Raw genomic sequence first — 27,462 nt, forward strand, 5'->3', positions numbered from 1 at the left:
CTACGCCGCTCGCATTGGTCGGGCCGGGCCGAGCCCCGCCTCCAAAGACCTCAGCGCTCTGATTCCGAACGTCCCCGGTAGTTGATTGGTGAGCGGGGCTCTCACTCCCCCCGAACTCGGGCCCCTGAGGGTGCTCGGCGCTTCCGCTATGGGGTTTTGTGGGGGAGGGGGAGACTGACTTTCCTTTATCACCCCCGTGCACTGCCCCCCCCGGCCGCACACGTGGGCCGGGCAATCTCCCTGCAGCTCCCGAGCCTGCCCCGCCTCAGCAGCACAGATCCAAGCCCCTGCGAGAGGGGAATTTAAAGGGCACAGGAACAACGGGCTCAGGGTACAGCACCCCCGGGCCGCACGAAGCCCGCCAGTCCGAAGAACGGGGCAACTGCCCCCACCCCGACCAACGCAGGGAGGGGACGAGTGTTTGCGCGGGGAAGCGGCTGCCCACGGCCTCTCTGCTCAGACAGCGTGGCGGCAGCGGCGGGAGGAGGGACGGCAGGGAGGGAGGAGGTCGGACAAACCCACACACTTCCTGGTTCTCTCCCTAGCAGCACAAACCCCACAAAACTCCGCTACCCGCCCCGCCACAACTTCCCCAAAGGCAGGGGCTCCCCTGCGCAGACACAGGTGCCCGCCGGCCTGCTGCCCAGCCCCATACCAACCAGGTTGCTACCCAAGGTGATCACTTCCTGATTTGTCCTCCATTGCTTCAGCACTGCAGCCGCCCCCGGCCCAAAGGGTGCGCAGCTACCCTCGCAGCCCCCGGCGCGCACCCCCGAGGCGGAGAGGAAACTTGTGCGGGGTACCTACCGGCTCGGATGAGCAGGTCGAGCTGGTTCGTGGGCCCCTCATGCAGAGAAGTCGCCATGTTTATGGGGCTGGAGCAGCTTCACATTGACTCTCAGGGAGCGCAGAGCGGGCGGGCTCGGTCACACGCGGCCCCAACGCGGGGCGGGCACACGGCGCGGATCCTTCCGCACACCGAGCGGCCCGCCAGCCAGCCCAGCGCGGGTCACCCCCACAACACAACGCGGCGGCTGGGGAGCGCTTCCTCCAGCACAGCGCACGCGATCCTTCCGCCGCCAGCCTCAGACAGGAAGTGGCGGGCTGCCACTCACAGCAGCAACAGAGAGCAAGCGACGGAGCCCACGGCGCGGGAGGGGGCAAGGGCAGGCCGGGAAACAGACACCTGCAGCTGGGGAGGAGGCAGGGGAGTGGCACCGCTGCTGGCTGCACCGAGTAGCTAATGCTGTGCCCGGTTCCCCTCGACAGGCTCCGGCAGCCCGGGGCAGGTCCCAGCATTCCCTTTGCTAACGCGGCAGTCGCAGCGGAGGAGCCCTGCACAGCTCGCCGTTGCCCCTGTGCAGAAGGCAGGACTCCGCACTAACGCAGCGGCCCTGCCTGGGGTGTCTGCGGACTGTGGGTAGCGGAGGCTCGTGCCCATTGCACTGCGGAGCATCCTCTCCGCCCTTCTCAGCTCAATTGGGAGCAGGCAGGTGAGCGACAACTTTCTTCAAACGTCCCCGCTGCCAGCGAGGTGGCACCTGCTCGGCAGGCGAGAGCCAGCCCCGAGGAGGGCCAACGGCGGGTCCCTGTGCAGAGAGAAGCGAGTCCGGGGCCGACAGGAAGGATCGCGCAGAATGGCAGTAGGCTCCTCACCCGTGCTGTCAGCGAGGCGGCTTTGCTCATGCAACGCATCTTCCTCCGAGGAGTCTAGCCTTTATATGAAAGGGAGGGAGCTTTGTGCCATTAGGTGTCCAGGCTCTGTCTCCCCATTCCTCCTGGAGCACTGGAGGAGTTGGAGATCATGAAAGGCTTCCCAAACGTCCGCAGACCAGAATCAGGAAGACATATGAAAGTCAGCCGCAGGCTAAAATGCATTCTTCCAGCACTGCGTTGTTGCCTGTGTCCACTCCAAAGTAGTTTAACAAAGAAACTTTGCAAGAGATTGGTAAATTAGGTTGAGATTCAGTTCCACAAACAAATTCTGGATGAGCCTTAGCTACTGCCATGGATGTATTAAAAAAAATTAAGCTGTCCCTCAACTCTAGCCTAACTGCTAAACTCTGTTTACCTTCACCTTTAACTCACAACAGTTAGCCACAACAGTTGACTATTTCAAGAGAACTGGGATTATATTATAATTCACTGTAGTCTCACACTTCATAAATACAATGAGTTACTCATTCAGATTTGGCAGAAATATTTTTTCTGGACCAGCTAGCTCTGTGAAGTCCATCTCTAAGACTTGTTGATAGAAGATGTGCCAAGGTATAGCATTTCTCCCACTGCATGTAGAATTCCTCCACCTGACAATAATTCAATCACAGCATCTACTTAAGATTCTTATTACTGAGAGAGACCATAGATACACTGAGGTTGCTAGCTTCCATCAGTCTTAGAACTGGAAGACTCCAACAGCTTTATAACCTTCCCTCTAGGAATTGTGAAAAGTTCCAGGTCTTGTCCTAGGCAAACTCCAGGTCTTCATTTAGACAAATGAAAGGCAGCCACTGTGCATTGACTTTTCTATGAGAAAGATCATGTCCAAACACGGTTAGGTCTAGCTACTAGTTATCTACCAAATAATGGCATGACTCTTTCTTAGGAAATTTTAACCCTTCCCACCAAATCAGGTTAAACCTCATAGCAAATGAGCTGTACTTAGATTAGCAACTGTAGGCACCTTGATCTTATATCAATAAGCATTTTGACTTTAAGGAGTGTGATTCTACTCTAAAAACTGAATAACTGTTCTTTAATATCTAAAGAGCAGATTACTTAGTGGCAAAATCCAGCCTTCCACTGCCTGACATGAAAGGAAGTACCTACAGAAGCAATACTGAGAGAATTTCCATCCTTTGTTTACTGATAAGAGTCCACCTATAAACTATACTGTAATCTAGCTGAAACTGAAACAGTGTGTAGTGGGAGCAGTTATCAACATCAGCAAAATTATGCTACATATTGAAGTTTTTTCAACAGTGTCTCACTGTGACTTTAAAAAGTACCCAACTGGGTATAAGCACTATATCCAGTGCACTGGGACTTTTCAGAAGGAATCTTTATCTAGGGTTCTCAACCTTTTTCTTTCTGAGGCACCCCACAACATGCTATAAGAATTCCAGGGCCTGGCCAGGTTGGGGGGAGGGACGACTCCAGCATAGGCATAGTTTGACTTCTATTTTGGGTAGGCAGGGGCCAGCTCTGCACAGCAGCATCTGGGGAGGGAGTGCCACTTCTTCTCCCTGACTCACCTCAGCAGGCCACCTGCCTGTCTGGTGGGGTGGGAGGGGGAGGACACAACCAAAAATTATAACTCAAAAGGTGGGGGGCTCACCCCAAAAAGTTTGGAAAAAGCTCAAGGAGAGGGATAGCTAGGGGCTGCGTGCAGGCAGGAGGGTAGCTCAGGGTGCAAGAAGAGGGGGCTGTGTGCCAGGAGACAACGGGGGGGGGGGAGGAGGGGGCGGGAAAAGTGTGGAGCTGGACCAGGACTGCCATGCTTTGTGTTGTAGTTTTTTGGGGGGGCAGGAGCAACAGTCCCTGTGCCCCCCCAACTCTGCACATGGGCTCAGGGCTTCTGCCCCATGGAGGGCACTGTGGCTTGGGGCTCCCGGATTCAGCCCCGCTGCTCCCAGCTTCAGCCCTGCAGGGGATACCTAGGATTGGAGCTTCAGCACCACGGGAAGTGCTAGGGCTCAGGCTCTGGGTTTTAGCTGTGGGGGCCCATGGTCCCCCAGAAAGGGTTCATGGACCCCCTGTTAAGAACCACTGATCAAGACAGTATGTTTTGCTCAAAGCAGCTTCTTTCATACATCTGCCAGCTACACAGGGCCCCATCATGTGTAGAGTAAATGTCCTCCTATGGCTTCCCTTAACTTTTTTAGAAGGGGTCTCTATTCCTTCTATCAAGTGTTGTTTTTTTTTAAAAAAAAAATATAGCAGTCACATCAGCCAGAAAGTTCTAGAAAGTCATAAGACCGGCCCTACTGGGTCAGACCAAAGGTCCATCTCGCCCAGTATCCTGTCTTCCGACAATGCCCAGTGCCAGGTGCTCCAGAGGGAATGAACAGACCAGGTAATCATCAAGTGATACATCCCCTATTACTCATTCCTAGCTTCTGGCAGACAGAGGCTAGGGACACCATTCCTGCCCATCCTGGCAAATAGCCATTGATAGACCTATCCTCCATGAATTTATCTAGTTCTTTTTTGAACCCTGTTATGGTCTTGGCCTTCACAACATCCTCTGGGAAGGAGTTCCACAGGTTGACTATGCGTTGTGTAAAAAAATACTTCCTTTTATTTGTTTTAAACCTACTGCCTATTAATTTCATTTGGTGACCCCTAGTTCTTGTGTTATGAGAAGTAGTAAACAACACTTCCTTATCTACTTTCTCTACACCAGTCATGATTTTATAGATCATATCATATCTCCCCTTAGCTGTTTCTTTTCCAAGCTGAAAAGTCCCAGTTTTATTAATCTCGCCTCAGGCGGAAGCCATTCCATACCCCTAATAATTTTTGTTGCACTTTTCTGAACCTTTTCAAAGTCCAATATATCTTTTTTGAGATGGGGGTGACCATACCTGCATATAGTATTCAAGATGTGGGCGTACCATAGATTTATATAGAGACAACATGATATTTTCTGTCCTTTTACGGAAAGTAAAAAAAATAAAATAAAATCTAAACGCTAAAGCATTTAGGAGAGTTAGCCCATCAGAGTTTGCATACTGGCAGTGAGGGATCTAGATACTGAAGACCTTTTGTTCATCCATCGGATGACATGAGTCACACAAGGCAAACAGATTCTCTTCTGCACATAGATAATCTATGTATTAGGGGCATTTGAGGTGGACACATCCCCTTAGCAAGCAACCTGCAATACAGCCACATGGTCCTTCATAAAACACTTGTTGAGATGCAGGCCTCAACAGGGGAGGATTATATTGCATACTCTAGTGTCTCACTCACTCCATCAGGAGAGCCTACATGCATTGTTTTTTCAATTTTCGGATATGTATTAGGGAGGAAAACAATTTAACCTGTTTACATGCTACTGCTAAACTCAGCTCTATGAACCTTTCTGTGCTGAAGAACAGGAAAATGGGCATGCCTACAGAAACTTCCATCTTCAATTAGTGACGTCCACATCTATGACCAACTCTTAAGAAATAATTATTTAGTAGCTAAGTCAATAATAGTTCACATTCCCAATGTGCTAAGGTATATTAATAGATTATTATTAATATTTTACTCTTAAGAACTTCAGAGTAGTAGAAAGATGGGAAATCATCTCACCAAGATAATCTCTTTCTTCCAATAAGTAGAGACCTTGTGGTTTATGCTGGGTCCAGAAACCTGTACAGCCCTCTTGATTAAGGGCCACTTTTATACAAGCAGCCCACCAAACACCAGCTGACAGCTCTGAATGCCACCCTGAGCCTCTAGGTATGCTCTAGGAGCTAGCAGCCCTGCCAAGGTTCCACCTTCTAGTAAAAGAAGTCCCTCTAGCTTTAAGCCTTTTTCTACTGAAGCTGAGCCATCACCTTCTCACCTGTGTGGAAGGAAAAGATCCAGGGCAGATGTGGGAAACAATACCTATGTAAATAGAGCAGTACAGAGCATATAGCAGAAGCAGCCCAATGATACACTTCATGTTCGATACACTGTCCATACAAGTAAAATTCTAGTTATGCCAAAACTACAAGTTTGAAGAAATGTCCACTTTAAATCTTGAACCCACAACAGACCGCTCCTGGAAGGTGGATTTACAGCAAGTTATGTGGCAAATAGTGCTTACACAATGAGAGTACAATTATCCTGTGTCTGAATACTGTCATCCATAAACAGGAAAAGTAGCTCTTCAGATAGAAGAGTATTGTGAAGATGCACTGCCTAAATTATAGCCCCATCTATTATCATGCAATGTAGTAAGACTTTGTTGGGGCACAAGCAGGTATGGACTAAAACTTTCACATGATAAAGCCCTGTGATTTCAGCTCAGCCTGGCTGCTTACCAGAACTCTCTCTCCACTACATGTCCAGTTAGCATTTAGAACACTAATGTATTCATGTAGTTAGATCTAGGGGAAAACAGGGTTCACAGATTGCATTTAAACACCAGTTCAGCTATCTTACATAAGAATGGCCATACTGGGTCAGACCCAAAGTCCATCCACCCCAGTATCCTGTCTTCCAACCACAGCCAATGCCAGGTGCTTCAGAGGGAATTAGCAGAACAGATAATCAAGTGATCTATCCCATCGCCTATTCCCAGCTTCTGGCAAACAGAGGCTAGGGACACCATCCCTGCCCATCCTGGCTAATAGCCATTTAATTGAGGACCTATCCTCAATTAATTTATCTAGTTCTTTTTTGAACTCTGTTATAGTCTTGACCATTACAACATCTGGCAAAGAGTTCCACAGGTTGACTGTACGTTGTGTGAAGAAATACTTCCTTTTGCTTGTTTTAAACAAGCAGCCTATTAATTTAATTTGGTTCTTGCTTTCCAAGAACTAGATCCTTAAAGGAAATGGATCACTGTCCCTTGTAACTCCATAAAATAAGATTTCCTTGTAATAACTAAAACAAGAATAGGCTGTTATACCCTATCCATTACTGTAGTATCTGAATAGGTACTCTGCTCCCTATAGTTATGTAAACCTTTACTATGATCCTGCAGCTTGCTATTAATCATGGCCTTAAAATGCAGCTCAACTCTGAAATATGATTATTTAAAATTATTTTTATAGATCTGCTGACTTTAATGATTAAAGTAAACTGTTTAACTATTTAAGTCCATTTAGTACTGCAGAGCCCACCAAGCTTTGATAGTGAACTGGATTTTATTCTGACTCATGCATCAATTGTTAAATAAGTTCCAAATAAAGAAAAAATGCTGCTGTGTGTTCACCTATGAAATACTGTGGGACTCAAGGGATAGGATGCAACTTGGGCAGACAGTATGAAATTGGATAGGTATAGTAAAAATTTGGCTTGCAGAATTTTATTTATTTTTTTTTTAAATACACACAGGTAGCAGTACTGCCTGAACCAGAAAGAACATAACTTGACTTTTCAGATCCCAAGTGGAGTCTTCAGTATTTAAACTAAAAAAAAACCAACAAGCTTATGCCCCAAACTTTGACTGCCCCACAATGCTATTTTTGCAGTTCTATGCTGGAGAAAGACTATTTGAACAGGAAGACGCTGTTCAGCAAGAGGAACTATTAACAGAGAGCTCTAAAGCAGACATGTTATGTTCTATTCCAAAAGCTTCCTTAGAGTATCCTTGTAGGCTTTAGATTCCAAAAGTTGACTGTTTAACAATGGTGAAGTACCACAAGGACAACTGTCGGGGCTGCTTCTTCCTGACATAGAAACAAGATCTAAAAGTTACATTGGTTATGTTGCTCTCTTTCACTCCCATTTTAATTTACAACATGATTTGAGTAGTCATATCACAAACAGACATTTGAATGCAGGAGTTTCAGGCTTTTCCATTTCTTCTATAGCAGTTTGAATTGAATTTGGGAGTTGAGGGGATACCTTTGAAGTTAGAATTATCTGATTTTAAGGTCTAGCATTTCAAAACCTATACAGACCTAGTAGAAAAGACTACAAGAAATCATATTCTCAGCCACAGAATGGCACATAGTTTAATTTTCCATCCCTGAATACTTCTGAAATTAGCTTTTCAAGTCATTGCGGACACCTGTTGCCAGGTCAAAAGACAAACCCCAGACTTGTAAAAGGGATAAAAGGAACCCTTACAGGACTGCTCCTATAAGTGCACTTCAAGGAGATGGAAAGGTGCAGATATAGCTATGGCACCCAATGTCTTACTAGACTATTGGTTGTTATTTTCTCAAGGAAGGAAACACACCGGAGTTGCATGGCAGAAGATGGCATCAAAGATTTCAGTTTTAAGGGATGCCTGCTGTTTATGAACTGAGAAAAGAGAATTCACCAGTGCATCCATCACTCTTTGGTTAGTATAACTGAAGGTGTAGAATTAACAATTTAATCCCCATTTTCCTATTTGTAGATATAGAGATAGAATTTATGTTCTAAATAACTTGTGTATATACTAGGGTTGTCAAGCAATTAAAAAAATCAATTGCAATTAATCACGCTTTTAAACAATACTTAAATATTTTTGGATGTTTTCTATATTTTCAAATATATTGATTTCAGTTACAACAGAATAAAAATTGTACAGTGCTCACTTTATATTTATTTTTTATTACAAATATTTGCACTGTAAAAAAAATAATAGTATTTTTCAATTCACCTAATACAAGGACTGTAGTGCAATCTCTTTATCATGAAAGTTGAACTTACAAAATGTAGAAATATGTACCAAAAAAATAACTGCATTCAAAAATAAAACAATGTAAAACTTTAGCGCCTACAAGTCCACTCAGTCCTACTTCAGCCAAATCGCTCAGACAAACAAGTTTGCTTACAATTTGCAGGAGATAATGCTGCCTGCTTTTTCTTTACGTCACCTGAAAGCGAGAACAGGTGTTCGCATGGCACTGTTGTAGTGGCATTGCAAGATATTTACGTGCCAGATGCGCTAAAGATTCATATGTCACTTCATGCTTCAATCACCATTCCAGAGGACATGCGTCCATGCTGATGACGGGTTCTGCTCGATAACGATACAAAGCAGAGCAGACCAAAGCATGTTCATTTTCATCATCTAAGTCAGATGCCACCAGTAGAAGGCCGAGTTTCTTTTTTGGTGGTTCATGTTCTGTAGTTTCCGCATCTGAGTATTGCTCTTTTACGACTTCTGAAAGCATGCTCCACACCTCGTCCCTTTCAGATTTTGGACAGCACTTCAGATTCTGAAACCTTGGGTTGAGTGCTGTAGCTATCTTTAGAAATCTGATATTGGAACCTTCTTTGTGTTTTGTCAAATCTGCAGTGAAAGTGTTCTTAAAACAAACGTGTTGGGTCATCATCAGAGACTGCTATAACATGAAATATGTGGCAGAATGTGGGTAAAACAGAGCAGGAGACATACAATTCTCCCCCAATGAATTCAGTCACAAATTTAATTAATGCATTATTTTTTTTAACGAGCATCATCAACATAGAAGCATGTCCTCTAAAATGGTGGCCAAAGCATGAAGGGGCATATGCTAAACATTCGTATCTGGCACTTAAATACCTTGCAATGCTGGCTATAAAAGTGCCATGCGAATGCCTGTTCTCACTTTCAGGTGAGAGTGTAAATAAGAAGCAGGCAGCAGTATCTCCTGTAAATGTAAACAAACTTGTTTGTCTTAGCAATTGGCTGAACAAGAAGTAGGACTGAGTGGACTTGTAGGCTCTAAAGTTTTACGTTTTGTTTTTGAGTGCAAATTATGTAACAACAACAAAAATCTACATTTTTAAGCTGCACTTTCACAATAAAAAGATTGCACTACAGTACTTGCATGAGGTGAATTTAAAAATACTATTTCTCTTGTTTATCATTTTTACAGTGGAAATATTTGTAATAAAAAATATAAAGTGACTACTGTACACTTTGTATTTGTGTTGTAAAAGAAATCAATATAATTGAAAATGTAGAAAAACATCCAAAAATATTTAATAAATTTCAATTGGTATTCTATTGTTTAACAGTGCGATTAGTTATAATTAATTTGACAGGTTTCAGAGTAACAGCCCTATTAGTCTGTATTTGCAAAAAGAAAAGGAGTACTTGTGGCACCTTAGAGACTAACCAATTTATTTGAGCATGAGCTTTCGTGAGCTACAGCTCACTTCATCGGATGCATACTGTGGAAACTGCAGAAGACATTATATACACAGAGACCATGAAACAATACCTCCTCCCACCCCACTCTCCTGCTGGTAATAGCTTATCTAAAGTGATCATCAAGTTGGGCCATTTCCAGCACAAATCCAGGTTTCCTCACCCTCCGCCCCCCCACAGACAAACTCACTCTCTTGCTGGTAATAGCCCATCCAAAGTGACCACTCTCTTCACAATGTGTATGATAATCAAGGTGGGCCATTTCCTGCACAAATCCAGGTTCTCTCACCCCCTCACCCCCCTCCAAAAACCACACACACAAACTCACTCTCCTGCTGGTAATAGCCTATCCAAAGTGACCACTCTCCTTACAACGCGCATGAAAATCAAGGTGGGACATTTCCAGCACAAATCCAGGTTTTCTCACCCCCCCACCCCCATACACACACAAACTCACTCTCCTGCTGCCAATAGCTCAACCAAACTGACCACTCTCCCCACAACATGCATGACAATCAAGGTGGGCCATTTCCAGCATAAATCCAAGTTTAACCAGAACGTCTGCGGGGGGGGGGGGGGGTAGGAAAAAACAAGGGGAAATAGGCTACCTTGCATAATGACTTAGCCACTCCCAGTCTCTATTTAAGCCTAAATTAATAGTATCCAATTTGCAAATGAATTCCAATTCAGCAGTTTCTCGCTGGAGTCTGGATTTGAAGTTTTTTTGTTGTAAGATAGCGACCTTCATGTCTGTGATTGCGTGACCAGAGAGATTGAAGTGTTCTCTGACTGGTTTATGAATGTTATAATTCTTGACATCTGATTTGTGTCCATTTATTCTTTTACGTAGAGACTGTCCAGTTTGACCAATGTACATGGCAGAGGGGCATTGCTGGCACATGATGGCATATATCACATTGGTAGATGTGCAGGTGAACGAGCCTCTGATAGCGTGGCTGATGTTATTAGGCCCTGTGATGGTGTCCCCTGAATAGATATGTGGGCACAGCTGGCAACGGGCTTTGTTGCAAGGATAGGTTCCTGGGTTAGTGGTTCTGTTGTGTGGTATGTGGTTATTGGTGAGTATTTGCTTCAGGTTGGGGGGCTGTCTCTAGGCAAGGACTGGCCTGTCTCCCAAGATTTGTGAGAGTGTTGGGTCATCCTTCAGGATAGGTTGTAGATCCTTAATAATGCGTTGGAGGGGTTTTAGTTGGGGGCTGAAGGTGACGGCTAGTGGCGTTCTGTTATTTTCTTTGTTAGGCCTGTCCTGTAGTAGGTGACTTCTGGGAACTCTTCTGGCTCTATCAATCTGTTTCTTCACTTCCGCAGGTGGGTATTGTAGTTGTAAGAATGCTTGATAGAGATGTTTGTCTCTGTCTGAGGGGTTGGAGCAAATGCGGTTGTATCGCAGAGCTTGGCTGTAGACGATGGATCGTGTGGTGTGGTCAGGGTGAAAGCTGGAGGCATGTAGGTAGGAATAGCGGTCAGTAGGTTTCCGGTATAGGGTGGTGTTTAATGTGACCATTGTTTATTAGCACTGTAGTGTCCAGGAAGTGGATCTCTTGTGTGGACTGGACGAGGCTGAGGTTGATCGTGGGATGGAAATTGTTGAAATCTCTGGTCACGCAATCACAGACATGAAGGTCGCTATCTTACAACAGAAACACTTCAAATCCAGATTCCAGCGAGAAACTACTGAATTGGAATTCATTTGCAAATTGGATACTATTAATTTAGGCTTAAATAGAGACTGGGAGTGGCTAAGTCATTATGCAAGGTAGCCTATTTCCCCTTGTTTTTTCCTACCCCCCTCCCCCAGACGTTCTGGTTAAACTTGGATTTATGCTTGAAATGGCCCACCTTGATTGTCATGCACATTGTGGGGAGACTGGTCAGTTTGGATGAGCTATTGCCAGCAGGAGAGTGAGTTTGTGTGTGTGGTTTTTGGAAAAAAAAAAGGGGGGGGGTGAGAAAACCTGTATTTGTGCTGGAAATGTCCCACCTTGATTTTCATGCACGTTGTAAGGAGAGTGGTCACTTTGGATAGGCTATTACCAGCAGGAGAGTGAGTTTGTGTGGGGGGGGGGGGCAGAGGGTGAGAAAACCTGGATTTGTGCTGGAAATGGCCCAACTTGATGATCACTTTAGATAAGCTATTACCAGCAGGAGAGTGGGGTGGGAGGAGGTATTGTTTCATGGTCTCTGTATATATAATGTCTTCTGCAGTTTCCACAGTATGCATCCGATGAAGTGAGCCGTAGCTCACGAAAGCTCATGCTCAAATAAATTGGTTAGTCTCTAAGGTGCCACAAGTACTCCTTTTAATTTTTTTGAGTTAATCATGTGAGTTAACTGTGATTAATCGACAGCCCTAGTATATACATATGATGTGCAGTTTGGGAAAATGGGAACTTAGGCCAGTGCTGCTGCAGCATTAAGTGTTCAAAATATATTTTTTTAAATTCAAGTTTCAAAAATTAGTTCTTAATCTCCTCTTACGTTAAAACATAATAAAAGTTTGATTTATTCATTAAAATAGATACACCATCTTTTAGCCAAAGTTTTTAGATAAATAGAAAAAGTTTTGTAAAGTACTACATTTTTGCTCCCTGATGAAGGGGTAGTAACTGATATTAACTTTGCTCAAAAGAGCTGAGTGCTTAAGCAAGGTTGTAGAGCTAACAACTGGACAGCCTCGTCAGCGCTTAGATCTTCCACAACAAGCAACACTCGGTTTATATTTTTTAAACTATTCTCAGTCAATTCCAGGAAACAGTATTTTCCTACTCTGTCCGAATTCTGTCAATGGGATACATCTCAACCACTAATTCTAAAGGGTTAAGGAAGCAAATGCTTCCTGAAAATGTAGGCCAGATGTACACATTTGAGTCTTCCTAGTAACACAGCTTAATCAAATGTACTGTTTTATCTTGTGTCCTCCTCTTCTTCCTCCTCCCCCAAAAAATCAATTCTAATCCAACTATAAGGTTTAAACCTAATTTAATGTTCAGTGCTAAGCATACAATGTATCAAAACTAATGCAGACATATCTAGACCACTGTAATACTGCTTGGAGGCTCAGAGTCAGAAAGATCAAAAGGTAGCATTTTTAATTAAAATGGAAAAAGGTCTAAGAACACAAACAGGTAAAAACAATTAAAGACTTGAAGTGGATGTACAGAATTGGTTCCCACAGCAGTAGTACTGTATGTAGTAATCTGAAATTTCATCTGTGAGAGAGAGAGAGAATTTGTTTTAAAATAAACAGTTTAATGTATTATATTGTATAAAGGGATGGGGAGTTCTAAGCTTTACTCCACTGTTTACTATTCCCCCCCACACTTTTTAAGGATAACCATGAGCATTTATATGATAACTTTAAATAACTAATCTTCCTATCTAGCTTAATTTCTAAATAAATTATAAACAAACATACCAGCATTGTTGTCTTTCTAGCTCAATATTTTTGATCACATGGTAATCTTGGAGGGGCTCCTTTGCACATCCCAGTTTTTCAGGTAGGTCTTCTACCTCCCATGGCAACAATATTTTTAAAATTAAAACAGACAGACATTCACTTTTTGCCACAAGGAGGATTTCTGATGGAATGCCAAAAGCAAAAAGGAGTCGTCATAGTTCACAATGAAGTCAAATGAAATCTCAACTTCTCTTTAAAAAAAAAGTTGGGTTTCCTCTTGATTGTGATCTGATTGTTCTGTAAAATCTCAAACCTGTACTCACTTATTTTGGCACATTTAAAAACAAGAAACAAAAAACAAAAAAACCGCATGCATACAACTGATTAGTAGATTTTTGTCTTGAATTACCTGAAACACGATACATATTAAGTATCAATATGTTCTTAGTTTACCTAGTCTTTGAAAAGCACTTTGAGAATAAACATTTTCTTTATTCATTAGAGCAATATTTTTCAAAATAGCTTATTTCGTTTACTGCACAGCAAAAGGTATTTTAAACACAACCTGACACGGTTTCTGAAGACTCAACATGCAATAGCAAACAAATCAGTGCTGACAATATTTTCATGTTAGCATGATCAAACAAGGTTCAATAAAATAATAAAGCAACTTTCCTGAAGTATTCCCAGAGATTTTCTGTTGCTGTATTTTTGAAATAGCATTATTTTAGTGTTTTATCTTTACTTAGGACTGTCATAACAGTGTGGCATTTTACCAAGCATCCAGTATACCAAAAGAAATTTAGTGATGTTACATGAATATAAACATACTTCAGCAATGCAAGAATGGTAAATTAAGTTTGGGTGTTCTACTGTTATTAAGTCTCAGACTTAGTCATAGCAATATAATTATCAACATTCAAAATATATGTACAATTAGCAAAGAGATTTAGGTAAACTTTATTTCAGAGAGTGGCTACATTTTCTTAAATGGAAACACATTCTGCTCCTACTAAGGGTGAACTGCAAAGGTTTTGCCGAAGGGTATACAGTTTAACAGTAACCACCACTGCATTTTAACAAAACTTTAAGACAGCAATGTCTACACTGCAGCTGGGAGTGTGCCTACCAGCCAAGGGTAGAGAGAGACGCTAGATCAGGGGTCGACAACCTGCGGCACGCGAGCCGATTTTTACTGGTACGCTGCTACCAGCTGTGGTGCCAGCTGCCGGCCCCGCTCAGCCCACTGCTGGCCAGGGTGAACGGAACCCCAGGCCGGCAGCAGACTGAGTGGGGCCAGCGGCCAGGACCCCGGCTGACAGGAGGCGGCGGACAGAACCCCAGACCATCAGCGGGCTGAGCCACTGCCGCTGGTCTGGGGTTCTGTCTGCCGGCCCTGCTCACCTCGCTGCTGGTCTGGGGTTCCAGCCACCCAGCCCCCTGCCAACCAGGGTCCAGGCCTCCGGCCCTGCTCAGCCCTCCTGCTGGATTGGGGTACCGGCAGCCAGCCCAGCGCTCTACAGCCCTTATCAAAAATTACACTACAATTAGCTTAAAAACTTGAAAACTTAAAAACTTTGTATATTACAGTAATCGTTAAAAAATGTATAATGTTAATAAATACATAGGTTTGATGAAACAAAGTATTTGTACTTATGTGCCTGTGCTTAATTTGTGTTTTTGATGATTTACCTTCTAAAAAAAAAAAAAAAATCTTGCATGTCTCACACCCCCAGAAAGGGCATCTCGCACCCACAGGGAGTGCGTGCACCTAAGGTTAAGAACCACTGCACTAAACTGATAAGATCTGCATTTTAATTTAATTTTAAAAGAAGCTTTTTAAACATTTTAAAAACCTTGTTTACTTTACATACAATAGTTTAGTTACATAATGTATAGACTTATAGCGAGAGACCTTCTAAAAACGTTAAAATGTAGTACTGGCCTGCGAAACCTTAAATTAGAGTGAATAAATGAAGACTCGCCACACCACTTCTGAAAGCTTGCCAACCCCTGCGCTAGATCTATTTGAACCAGAGTGCTAAAAATAGCATACCTGGGTGGCTAAAGCATGTACTGCAATGTCTACACTGCTGTTTTTAAGCGCACTAGCTCAAGCAGAGCTAGCTTATGTCAATCTATCTGAACTGGGAGGCATGCTCTCAGCGGCAGCAAAGCCATACCCTGTGAGTCTAAAGAAGTTGGATTGTAGGCTCCCAGGTTCCTCCATTAGAGTGGCATCACATCTATGGTAAATATAAGTTAAGTCAATCTAAGCCCTATGTTCTGGCTTTGGAAGCTTACAAAAAGCACCCACTGACTTCAGTGGAAATGCCATGTGTGCATAAAATTTAACCCTCAGCTACTTTCTTATGGTGTTCCTGTGGGCTGAAATTTTTCTACTCTCAGTCAACTGGTGGATATTTCTGGAATGTTCAGAAAAATGTCATTTGAGCTGTTCTTAAATTTTTCAAGACTATGAAATCCATGTCCCTTTTAAAAAAATGAAGATGCTTTTTTGTTTTTTGGTTGGTTTTTTTTAATACCCTGATGATTTATGCTCGTCATGGATGGAATCCTCAATAAGAATTAGTATCTGATTTTTAAAGAAACTTGGTATGGCCAAAATAAAAACAAACAAACAAACCAAACCCGTACTGCTAGCATTAACTGACAGTTAAGTACTACGGATTTCCATTCTTATGCTTTGTTTAGTCGAGTCAGTACTTATTTGAATCACATTCTTCAAATTCATCAAAAGCACAGTCCTTGATAACTTTTTGCTAGAATAAACCCGCACCACAGGCTGTGATAGTACAACTGGCGCTGCATTGACAGACACGAGGGTCCACACAAGCAGATCTGATGCCTGTAGCCTCTGTCTTGTAATCATTTTTCACTACATGGTACACAAGATATAAACTTCAAATCCTCTCTCAACGTTACAAGTCCATTGTGTAAACCTTACCCTTAACCAACCCATTATATTTGGTAAAAAGGAGATTGTCCCATATCACTGAAAACAAGGAATTTGTGTTTTAATCATATGCTTGTGAACAGATTAGTTTCAAAGTGGTTCAGAGCTTTTAGGATATTCTGTGCTATTTACATCCTGTGTTACCCTACAGAAGTCAATGAATTGCAGTGGGTTGGAATCTAGCCCACTGATTACATTAGGCACTCAGATACCACAGTGAGTACTACAGAAATACTTACAGACAAGCTGTATAATATTCAGTAGTGCAGTTGTATAATGAAATGTGAACTTAATGCAATGTTTATTTTAAAGCCTGTATGAATTTTAAATATTGATTTTCTATCCTCTGGTACCAAAACCCACAGTTGACTAGTAAGATGACAAAACAAGTTCATTATACAGTGGATTCCAAAGCTGTACAAGTGATTTCTGTTAAACTTTACTCCTACAGCATTATGTTTAATTTTATCCAAAGAACTACTGTATATTTAATGGTCAACATATCACTGAGCAGTCTTCTTTGAGAAGTTTAAATAATTTCCACACATTAGTAAGAAATACATTTGAAACATTAAGTTATTTGAAGTCTGCTCAGGCTAAATTATTCTGTCAATTTATAATACCTGAAGTTTTATGTCTAGTGTGAAAAGTCAAACCACAATATTTGTACTCCTGGTTCAAGTACATCAGCATAACTTAATCACATGATCCTTGGGAAGCCAACATGTACTCTTCTACTTTTTAAATTAGTATTATAGACTAACTGCTGCTGTCGTCTAACAAGTGCTTTCCCTGTTATTTAATGTATTGTGTTTATCATTTAGATGCCTGCTTTATCATTCAGTTTTGTACACAATACCGGTCCCCAACTCCTGCAAGCAGCTATTTTCCACTCAAAGCCCCAAATCCTATCCCCTGCACAAAAACATTCCCAAGGTTACAGCTTACTGCATCTCACTAGTTACTCTTACAGGTTACCACCTTTGGTCTACCCTTCTTCCACTGCAGCAAGTTTCCCAGGCCCTGCACACCAGTATTCTGAAAGAAGTACCTACACTTACCTTAACCTTGGATGTGTACATATGCCTAACAGAAAAGGTTAAATGACAACAATACTTAACAGATTTTCTTTACATAAATTTGTTAAACTTGTATGTCTTGACTTAATTACATGAATTAAATTTTGAGGAAGCTAGTTATTGTAAATATTAACATCAAGTTACAATCATTGGCCTATATGCATCTTAATGGGCTGATGCGCCCTTTGGAGCAGTTGCCTGAGGGAACTAAGGCCCAGATTCTCAAAAGGTATTTATGTATCTAACGCCTACAGATTTCACTGGAAGTTAGTGAGTAAATATCTTTGCACATCTGGATATAAATAACTCTGCTTTTACTGAACTACTTTAACATCAGGGTCCTAAGTTTATTCCCTCTTAAGTTAATGGAAAGACTTCTATTGACTTTAATGGGAACTGCATAGGACCCCAGGATCTCTTCTTGTGGGTGAATATAAAGTCACATTCTTCTGGGAGTGCTCGCCCTGAACTCATGGGAGGAGAGGGAGAAGAAAAGTTCATTAAAAACATTTTAAAAAAAAAGTCTACCTGTTTCCACAGTTTCAGTCTCAATTTCTTGTTCCTCTGCTACATCTTGCATCAGGTAAGTTTCATCATCATAAACCAGGACTTGAGCAGCATAACCCTGCTCTAGTCTCGCACTAGGAACTGGTTCCACAATCACTGCTGGGTATTCAGAGACTGGCTTATTTTCCTATAGGGAAAGAAAAAGTCTTAAATATCGAACCACCAAATCTAAACTAATGCCTTCCCCTTCTTTTCTATTGTTTTTTTAGTATATTTTGTGGAATACCAATACAAAATATTTGTAAAAAGTTATTTTTTGTGGAAGTTAAGGTAAAACTTTTAAAACAAAATTAAAAATAAAGGACCTATCATAAGAGATACTACCAAATCATAACTTGTTTTATATTTAAAGCCAGACGATAACAGCAGAGTTTTAAAATATTCCTATTGTGACAATAAATTTATTTTCCATGAGAATGTTGGCAGAGTGTGTTATGTTTTCCAGTAAAAAAATTCAGATATGAAGTAATTCTCTCTCTCCAATGAAATAATTTACATGAATCAGTTTTAGACACGATATTTCCTTTCTGGTAATGTACCTTTTACACCACAGGGTCTTTGGTCCCTATCCTGCAAACACATATTCACATGCTTACCTTTAAGCATCTGAGTGGTCACAATGAAGTCAACTGAACTACTCAGATGTTTAGAGGTAGGAACATTTAGAAGTGTTACATACTTAAATCCTGAACCTGCGAACATACTTAATGAGCCAAATTCTTCTTAGTGGTGGGGCACAGGTATAACTGAGTGGAAAATCTGATTAATTATGAACACTATACACAAAGTTATTGCGAGCCATATGACAGTAACACACCTCATTGCTTAACAATATAAAATATGATGATTTAAAAAGTCTTTGGAGCTGGCTAATTTTAAAGGCCTCTGGTCTTCTCTCTTTATATTATACAAATATCAAACTGGAACCCAAAACCCTGTTTAAACTTTTAAAAATGCATTTTATATACAATTCTGCAGTTTAGCAGACAGTACAACTCTCCATTTCTTCTCTGTGATAAGAGAATATCTAATAAAGGATACTTTTAAAATTGACTAATATCCTGCACTCTTCAGCAACTACTAACCTATTTTACAAAGCAAGTTTATAGTAACCCTTGTTTTTTATATTCAGAGTGATATGAAGTTTGTAGGCAAATAAGTTCTATACAGATTTCTAACCTCCTGATTTTCTACTCCACTGTTGTCAAACTCCAGGCCAGAACCTCCACTGTCAACCACTGCTGATGTCATGGTGCATTCCTTGGAGGAGCTTTGAAAGTTGTTAGTGATCCCAAAGACAGTAATGCTGAAAACTTGAGGTACCAGAGGCTTAAATTCAGTATCCAAGTAGCATGTATCCAGAACACCAGGTTTTTCGTACTGCTAATCAGGGATGCTGAAAAACAAAACAATTTGAGAGAAAGGTATAAAAAAGGAAAATACAAGTTTTGTAAATTCTCAGTTTTGCATTGCCACAAGTACTCCTTTTCTTTTTGCCTTTAAATTGTTACTACTCTCTTCATCAAGAGGGCACCAGCGAGCACTCTACTTCAGACACAATGCACTGATCTTGATAGTTCTTCAACACTCTGAACAAGTAGTCATTTACCATCACACACACAACAGTATTTCCATACCAGCTTTTAATGCTGAGGGAATAAAGTTTAGTTACCTGGAAATTGACAAATAGTTTTACATTTACCTTAACTATATGCCATCATGTGCCAGCAATGCCCCTCTGCCATGTACACTGGCCAAACCGGACAGTCTCTACGCAAAAGAATAAAATGGACACAAATCTGACATCAGGAATCATAACATTCAAAAACCAGTAGGAGAACACATCAACCTCTCTGGCCACTCAGTAAAAGACTTAAGGGTGGCAATTTTGTAACAGAAAAGTTTCAAAAACAGACTCCAACGAGAAACTGCTGAGCTTGAATTAATATGCAAACTAGATACCATTAACTTGGGTTTGAATAGAGACTGGGAGTGGCTGGGTCATTACACATATTGAATCTATTTCCCTATGTTAAGTATCCTCACACCTTCTTGTCAACTGTCTAAATGGGCCATCTTGATTATCACTACAAAAGTTTTTTTTCCTCCTGCTGATGATAGCTCATCTTAATTAGCCTCTAACAGTTTGTATGGCAACTTCCGCCTTCTCCGTATGTATACATATATCTTCTTACTATATGTTCCTTTCTATGCATCCGATGAAGTGGGCTGTAGCCCATGAAAGTTTATGCTCTAATAAATTCATTAGTCTCTAAGGTGCCACAAGTACTCCTGTTCTTCTTAACTGTTCACTGTCACTGTCCTTAGCACAACGGAAACATTCGCTCCTTGAAAACCCAGAGGTTCAATTCTTTTGGGGCTACTTGTATGCATCCAATCAAATATAGTTTTAAAAAGTTAATTTATGGGACAAGTAACGGTCAAAACAAATATTTAATAAGATTTTTCTATATTACTTTTTTCTTTATTGTTTCCCAATACAATAGGGAAGGAAGGAAAGGAAGACGTAAGGTGAACTGATTTTGTAGAAAATGTTGTGATTTTGTTACATGATTTTGGGAAGGAAACAAATATATCCTATTGCTCTGGAAAGTTTTAAGAGATGATTTGTGACTTCAGTAAATACTGTGGTCCAAATCCTCTGGTTTGGCTAACCTATGCTGAACATAAATCAAGATGAACAAAGTGGTTTGAAGACATTTTTACAGTCCCTGGATTCTGAGGCTGGTCCACTTCCCAGTGCAAGGTAGAATAGCATTCAGGCTACTTATTTTACCATGTGTCAGCTCCCAATAGCATTTACTAGCAATTCCTCCATGCCAGGGGCTGCAAGGAGGAATGACTCTATTCCACCTGGGAATTCTCTTATGCAGCTGGAATCCTCCAGTGGATGGAGCCACTGGATTTAGTGTTGCCTTGTATTACCCAAGTGATACAAAGAAGCCCTATCACTCCACAGAGCTCGGTCTAGTGTGTGTGTTTCCCTTAAATTATTGTGATAATCAAACCCTTACTAAATACATCAATAAAATTCTCTGACATAGGAAGAACACAGACTGCCTGGTTAGGAAAATGGATCTTACTAAGTCACCAAACCATTTCATCTCTCACAGAAGACACATCTGACAGCATTAAAATTAAGGAATTACCAACTCCCTCCACTTATTAATATCAGTGCAACATTTTTAAAGATTGGTAGTGAGCAATTAAGGGAATTAATGATAGGTAAGGAACATGGTATTCAGGTGCAATTACATCTCAAATGGAGTCTGAGAATTTTTTTTTTAAGTGTCTCTGAAGAAGTGACGAGATTAAAAATAGGATTCAGAGGTCATTTGACATGGATTGCATCAATTTTTGAGTATTTAAGGTTATGTCTACGTGGAGGATTTGCTCACTCTACTGTTGTTGCTCTAGAGCCAATGCATCTGCAGAGATCACTAGCAACAACAGAAGCACTAGTCTCAACTGGCCAGAGTTTTTAGAACTGTGTCACCTAACTAGGCTCAGAAAGGGTCTAGATGATAACAGAAGTAAAGATACCAGTGAGTGGATCTACATAAGTGGAGCACTGGTTTGCCTCATTAATATTCACCAAGTACTGATACGGGGGAGAGGCAAACATATAACATATTAGAGTCTAGATAGTTATCTGAGATACTCAGCAGGAAGGCAGATATCTCAATTTTTTTTAAAAATGTTTCCAATTTTGCAAATTTTATCAGGACAGGTTTTTTGGTTCTGGGCTTTTTTAAAAAAAACTCTCTATATACAATTATGTACTTCTCACTGATATTTATCAGAGACTAGTCCCTAGCTGTGAAAAAATTAATTTACACAAATGCAGTGCTCAAACAGGTGTATAGTACTTGGTCATGTCAACACCTGATAAGGTATGAAAGAAGAAATATACTTACTAATTTCTACTAACAACATCGTTTGGCTTTAATACAGTTAAATACTAAATTACTCTTAAACATAAATTAATGCATTAGCCTTAACATATGTTTCCAGGAATATTGTAGATGGGAAGACATAAAGACAGAAGGAACCACCAGATCATCTGACCTCCTTTCTGGATTTTTCCCTAAATGGACAGTGAACTTGAAGAAAAAAACGTGCCTCAAATTTTTTTACCTACTGTAGTAACAATACCTACTATTACTGTAATTTTTAAAAATGTTCAATGTTTGATTTGTACATTTGACAGCACACTGTGCATAGTCAGTTTCACTGGTTCCCTGGATAGTCAGCCTTTTCTTTGGTGAAGAAGAAGTGAACCTCCAACACATAAGCAGTATCCACTGGAGCCATGCACATCTCTTCACCACCCAGGTTCTGTGAATATAAAAAGTGCCATGTCCTCACCTGTCTTTCAGCTCCTTCACTATTCAGAAATCCTTAACTGAAAATTTTGAAAAAAAGTGGCCGAAGTGGATGAAGAGTAGATCCATTAACGCGGTCCTCTAGGAGAGCTACATTTACTAGGTAAACAACCATTTTTAGCTTTTCTAGAATTTCCTGTATGGATCCACACTTGGGAGATTAACAAGCAATAGCAACCCTCAAGGAGGGGTCTGAGTTTGAAATTGATTGATCTGGGCATCAGATCAAAAGGCCAAATTGAGGAAGTAATGCCATGTAAAGGTATATACAGAGCACCAAGTAGAAACTTTGCATATTTCAAATGACACATGCACCATGAGGACATGCCATAAATCTAATTATTTGTATTAATATAGTGCCTAGAAATCCCAGTTATGGACCAAAACCCCAGTGCTGACGGTACTGTAATCCCCCAAAGGTGGCTGAACAGCTGCCAAGTTCTAGCGATCAGAAATACATAGATAAATTTGGACAACGTACACTGAGATACTGACCCCAGTCTTTTCCTTCTATGGCACAAGTAGTCTGGGGGACTTCTAGATTAGTTTGGTCCTATTTAAATAACTAGGGTCCTTCTTAAAATGCACCTAACCTGGCTGTCAATGAGGTGAAGGAGAAACAGGAAGAAATGGCAATGGCCTGAGTGTGATGGTCTTTGGTTTCCATCTCAATGAGAAATTCAAGGGGAAGACACAGGACCACCTTATTCTTACTGAACACAGTGTACATATCGGGTCCTGGATCTCACTAGCCCTTTGCTGGGTTAATTTATAGGTATGATGAATGCCATCTTCAGAGAAACAGTCGGGAGAATAGTGAGTGAACAGTCAGGTTGATAAACAGATCTGACTGTTTTAAATCAAGTAGAAAGACCAAAATTAAGAGAATACAGGACTGTTGCATATCTATCCATTTCTGAGCTGCCCTGATGAAGATTTTTTCCATTTCATTAAGACAAATTTTCTTGTAGAACACTTCTTGCTTTTCAATAGAATTTTTGGACCTCAACAGAACACTCAGTCTCGTGACCCCACCAGATCAGAAACTGAACTGTCAGCCTGCGACTACGGCTCCAAGAATAGAATCTCATTCCAACCCTGAGATAAAAGATCTGGTAGACTGGGAAGCAGGACTTAAAGCTCCAATATAAGTTCCACAAAGTTAGAGAACTCAGACTGTCAAGCCCAGGACAGGGATATTAACAACATAAAACTCTGTCCTGTTTGGCTTTCTGAACAATAAGGGTCAGAGGGAATGTGCAGAGCAACTATTGTCCTCCACCTAGGAGAAAGGCACCCATTAGAGATGCTGGATCCTGCCTATCCCTGAAACAAAGATGGGGGCATTTAGGTATTTTCCTAGCTGGTTTACAAATCTAATTGAGGCCCTGCCCCATTTACAGAACATATAACAAACAACTAATTTATGAAAACTCATCCCCTAGATTATAATTTCTGCTCTTGATGGAGAGCTATCAAGGTGATCAGATAGTGATTATTTCCCTCCCAAATCAAAATCACTGGGGACGGCTGCTACTAAAGACCCTATAGTCAGATGTGGGTAAAAGTACTCAAAACTTTCTAAGGAACTTTATATTAACGGTTTGCCTTCTTTGAGACAGGAGGCAATAAAGAGCTCACACATTCCATCTCCTCTATTACTGACCACTCAGTCTGAGACTACAGCTATGGAGATGCCAAATTGGGAGCATAAGATTAAAGGCTAGATCATTTTCTTAGAGTGATTCTCAATCTTTTCAATCCCAGGACCCTCCTCATCTAGCCATAACTCCACTTCCCATTTAACAATATGGGGAAAGCAGGGTGATTGCAATCCCCTAACACAGGGGTCGGCAAACTTTTTGGCCCAAGGGCCACATCGGGGTTGCAAAAAGGTATGGAGGGCCAGGAAGGGAAGGCTGGGCTTCCCCAAACAACCTGGCCCTCGCCCCCTATCTGCCCCCTCCCACTTCCTACCCCCTGGCTGCCCCCCTCAGAACCCCCGACTTATCCAACGCCCCCCGCTCCTTGTCCCCTGACCGCCCCCTCCTGGGACCCCCTCCCCTGACCACCCCCCAGACCCCACCCCATCCAACCCCCCCCCCCCCGCTCCTTGTCCCCTGACCGACCCGACCCCCATCCACACCCCCGCCCCATGACAGGCCCCCCGGGACCTCCGTCCCATTTAACCCCCAATCCCCCCCGACTCCTTGTCCCTGACCACCCCCCCCCAGGACCCCTGTTCCTAACTGCCCCCAGGACCCCACCCCCATCCAACCCCCCCCACTTCCTGTCCCCCACCTTCTGGGGCCCCCCGACCCCACGGGACCCCACCCCCTATCCAACCCCCCCCACTCCCTGTCCCCCGCCTTCTGGGGCCCCCCGACCCCACGGGACCCCACCCCCTATCCAACCCTCCCCCGCTCCCTGTCCCCCGCCTTCTGGGGCCCCCTGACCCCACGGGACCCCACCCCCATCCAACCCCCCCCGTTCCCTGTCTCCTGACCACCCCCCTCCCTGAACCTCCACCCCATCCAATTGCCCCCTGTCCCCTGACTGCCCCCGGGGACCTCCTTCCCCTTATCCAACCCCCACCCCCTTATCATGCCACTCAAAGCGGCAGAACAGGCTTATTGGAAAGCCTGGGAGGTGCCGCAGGCGCAAGCCGTGCTGCTGGTGTGGCTACGAGGGAGGGGGACAGCGAGGGAGGGAAGAATGGTCCCACGGGCCGTAGTCTGCCCACCTCTGCCCTAATACCTGTTCAAACCTCCAAGGCTGAGAACCGCCGCTTTAAAGGACAGGCATCTACATAGAGGAGAACTCAGCCTATTCCTCTCTGGAGATCAGCCCCCCGGCTCTCATTCCCCAAGACTGAGAAGGTCACAAAAGCCAAACAAGGCCAAAGGCTCATGGCTCCACAAGGAAAAGGAGGTGCAGAAGGTTTATAAGAGTCCAAAGAACCTCTAGAGATACAGTTCAGACAGGGTAAATGCTGGTCCAGGATAAAAATTGTGTTGAATTCAGACACAGTGCAGCCAGAAAGATAAGGCAAAGCTTAATTACTCCCTAGAGAAGTATGTGTGCCAAAGCTTAAAGTGGAGTAAAAAGGGGAAAATCCATGCTAGAGTCTATGGGGAGGAAGATGACAAAACCACTGTAACTAGTATCAACAAAGGCACAACCGGCATCATCTCCTCAATCTTCCTGGTTTACAGAGTATCAGCAACACTGAAGCTCCCCGAGCCCTTGGCATCAAGAATACTAACATTGCGGGAGCAACAATGAGGCATCACCCCCTTGGTAACAGAAAGCAGCTCGGAGAATGACTTCGTACCATGCCTTCTGTGACAGATAAGTAGAAATGGGGAGGGGAGAAACACCTGAGCCGCCCCTTGGGTAGGGCAAATATGGGCAACCACTCCAGGCCCCGTGCTTTGGGGGGCCCCGCAGGCCAGTGCGATTGGCTGGCATGCTCGGTCCCAGAAGAGACGAATCCGTCACTTCTGCCCGGGGCCATGCACCCCCATTGGGACGGCCCTGCCTGTCGCACTGTACCTCTTCAGCTTCTCCCTCTTGCCATGAAATACTGAGTCTAGATGCCAAGAAACTGAGTTGGAGTTGCAAGTCCATTTAGCTGGGCTCAGCATCAAGGAGCTCCTGGCACTGACCTTTACACTCCTCATAGACAAAGGCGAGACTGTGATCTTTGTTGCTTTTGGTGGTCCAAAAAACCACTTCTGGCAAGGAGATAAGTCTTCCAAGACTAAAGGCTACTTGTCACAGATGGTGTCAGATGCTAAGTACCAGACTCAGTCAACTAGGCCTATCTAGATATATTTATGGCCCACATCACTATAGTATCCGAGCATCTATCCACAGGAATTTGAGACAGCCCCAATAATATTTTGAATACTGTTGGAGAAGATAAGAAATTTAGCAAGTCGAAACACTAGTCTTCTCCCAGTCACTGAAGTCAATGAATCAACAGTGACCATCATCACTGGGTCACATAAAGCCCAAGGCTTTCAGTCTATCCTGGTAGCCATGATTCTACTTGGCAACAGACCACTAACAAGGCCTAATTAGCCCAACAGAGCAGAAAAACAGAAGAAAAAGGAGCATTAGAGGGATGGACCTGAATGACACAGGTACTTCAAAACCGAGTTGTTGGTTTAAAAACAAACACAAACCACACAATCTAGACAAAAGCACTGCTTAGAAAGGCAGAAAAGGAACAGCAGCAGCAACAAATAAATTAAACAAGGGAAGTTTTAAGGATACTGAGCTGTGCTCAGACATCTACTTCTGCAGGAGACAGAAGGAACTTTGGGTAGTTGAAACATTAACCTCTTTTATACCCAGAGTGTGGGAGATGGATTTTGATCGGTGCCCATATGGATGAAGTCGGCAGCAATGTACTATACTACTTTTCAAAACAGCAGCAAAACTTCCACAGATGCAATTCAGAGGATGGGGCAGTCAGCCAGGAAACTAAATTAGTTACAAATTCAGGCCCAAATCCTGCACTGGGATCCACTAATCCAGACCCCCTGAAGAGTCTCTTTACCTGTAACAGGATTTCACATCAGCACAGGGGTCCAGTTTAACAAATACAGTGGCTACTGTATCCCAGCAAATTTTCACTATTACTCTCTGCTAAACCTGCTATAATTAAAGTACTTATGTGAGATTTTTCCCCAGATGATATTCAAACTCTGGTTTAAAAAAAAAAAAAATTGGCATTTGCAGATGAAAATTTGGATCATTGTCATTTGCTGTGAAACTCAGAGAATCATTACCCAGAAAGAGAAGATGTGTTGTCGCGTCATCAGCGCTGGGAGAGAGCTCTCCCAGCACTGTAAAAAAAAACCACCCCCACGAGGGGAGTAGCTCCCAGCACTGGTGCACTGTCTACACTGCCACTTTACAGCATTGAAATTTGCATCGCTCAGGGGGGTGTTTTTCACACCCCTAACCAAGAAAGTTTCAGCACTGTAAAGTGACAGTGTAGACAAGGCCTTAGATTCAGGCACAGATCTTCCGTTACAGCTGCTGAGCACCCACCACTACTGCTTAAGTTAGGGGATGCAATAGTGGTCTTCGCAGTCCCCAGTCCAAGGCCATCTGTCCGCTGAGTCAGTCCCTCAGTGAATTCAGAACAGCCCAATGAGTTGCCAAATTATACCAGTTGCCAGTTCCAACTTGCTAATACAAGAACTAAGAATCACCAAGGCAAA

General features: G+C 42.7%; 1 protein-coding gene across 3 annotated transcripts in view; it reads right to left on the reverse strand.

Moving 5' to 3' along the window:
* ELF2 (E74 like ETS transcription factor 2) overlaps window positions 1-27,462 on the reverse strand; it is a 64,872-nt gene that overhangs the window by 34,127 nt on the left and 3,283 nt on the right. Inside the window, exons 1-3 of one of the 3 annotated variants that reach the window (XM_074950868.1) lie at window positions 19,522-19,536; window positions 18,999-19,215; window positions 17,781-17,946 (exon numbers count right to left, since the gene is read on the reverse strand). In XM_074950868.1, the coding sequence (XP_074806969.1) occupies window positions 17,781-17,946; window positions 18,999-19,070 (238 nt within the window). In that variant the 5' untranslated portion in view covers window positions 19,071-19,215; window positions 19,522-19,536. Of the gene's footprint in view, window positions 1-807; window positions 1,066-17,780; window positions 17,947-18,998; window positions 19,216-19,521; window positions 19,537-27,462 lie in introns of those variants that run through there. The other 2 variants (XM_074950867.1, XM_074950869.1) reach the window with 2 other exon arrangements.

The sequence above is a fragment of the Natator depressus genome, chromosome 4, assembly GCF_965152275.1.
Source record: "Natator depressus isolate rNatDep1 chromosome 4, rNatDep2.hap1, whole genome shotgun sequence".
In the NCBI taxonomy this organism is placed as follows: Eukaryota; Metazoa; Chordata; order Testudines; family Cheloniidae; genus Natator; species Natator depressus.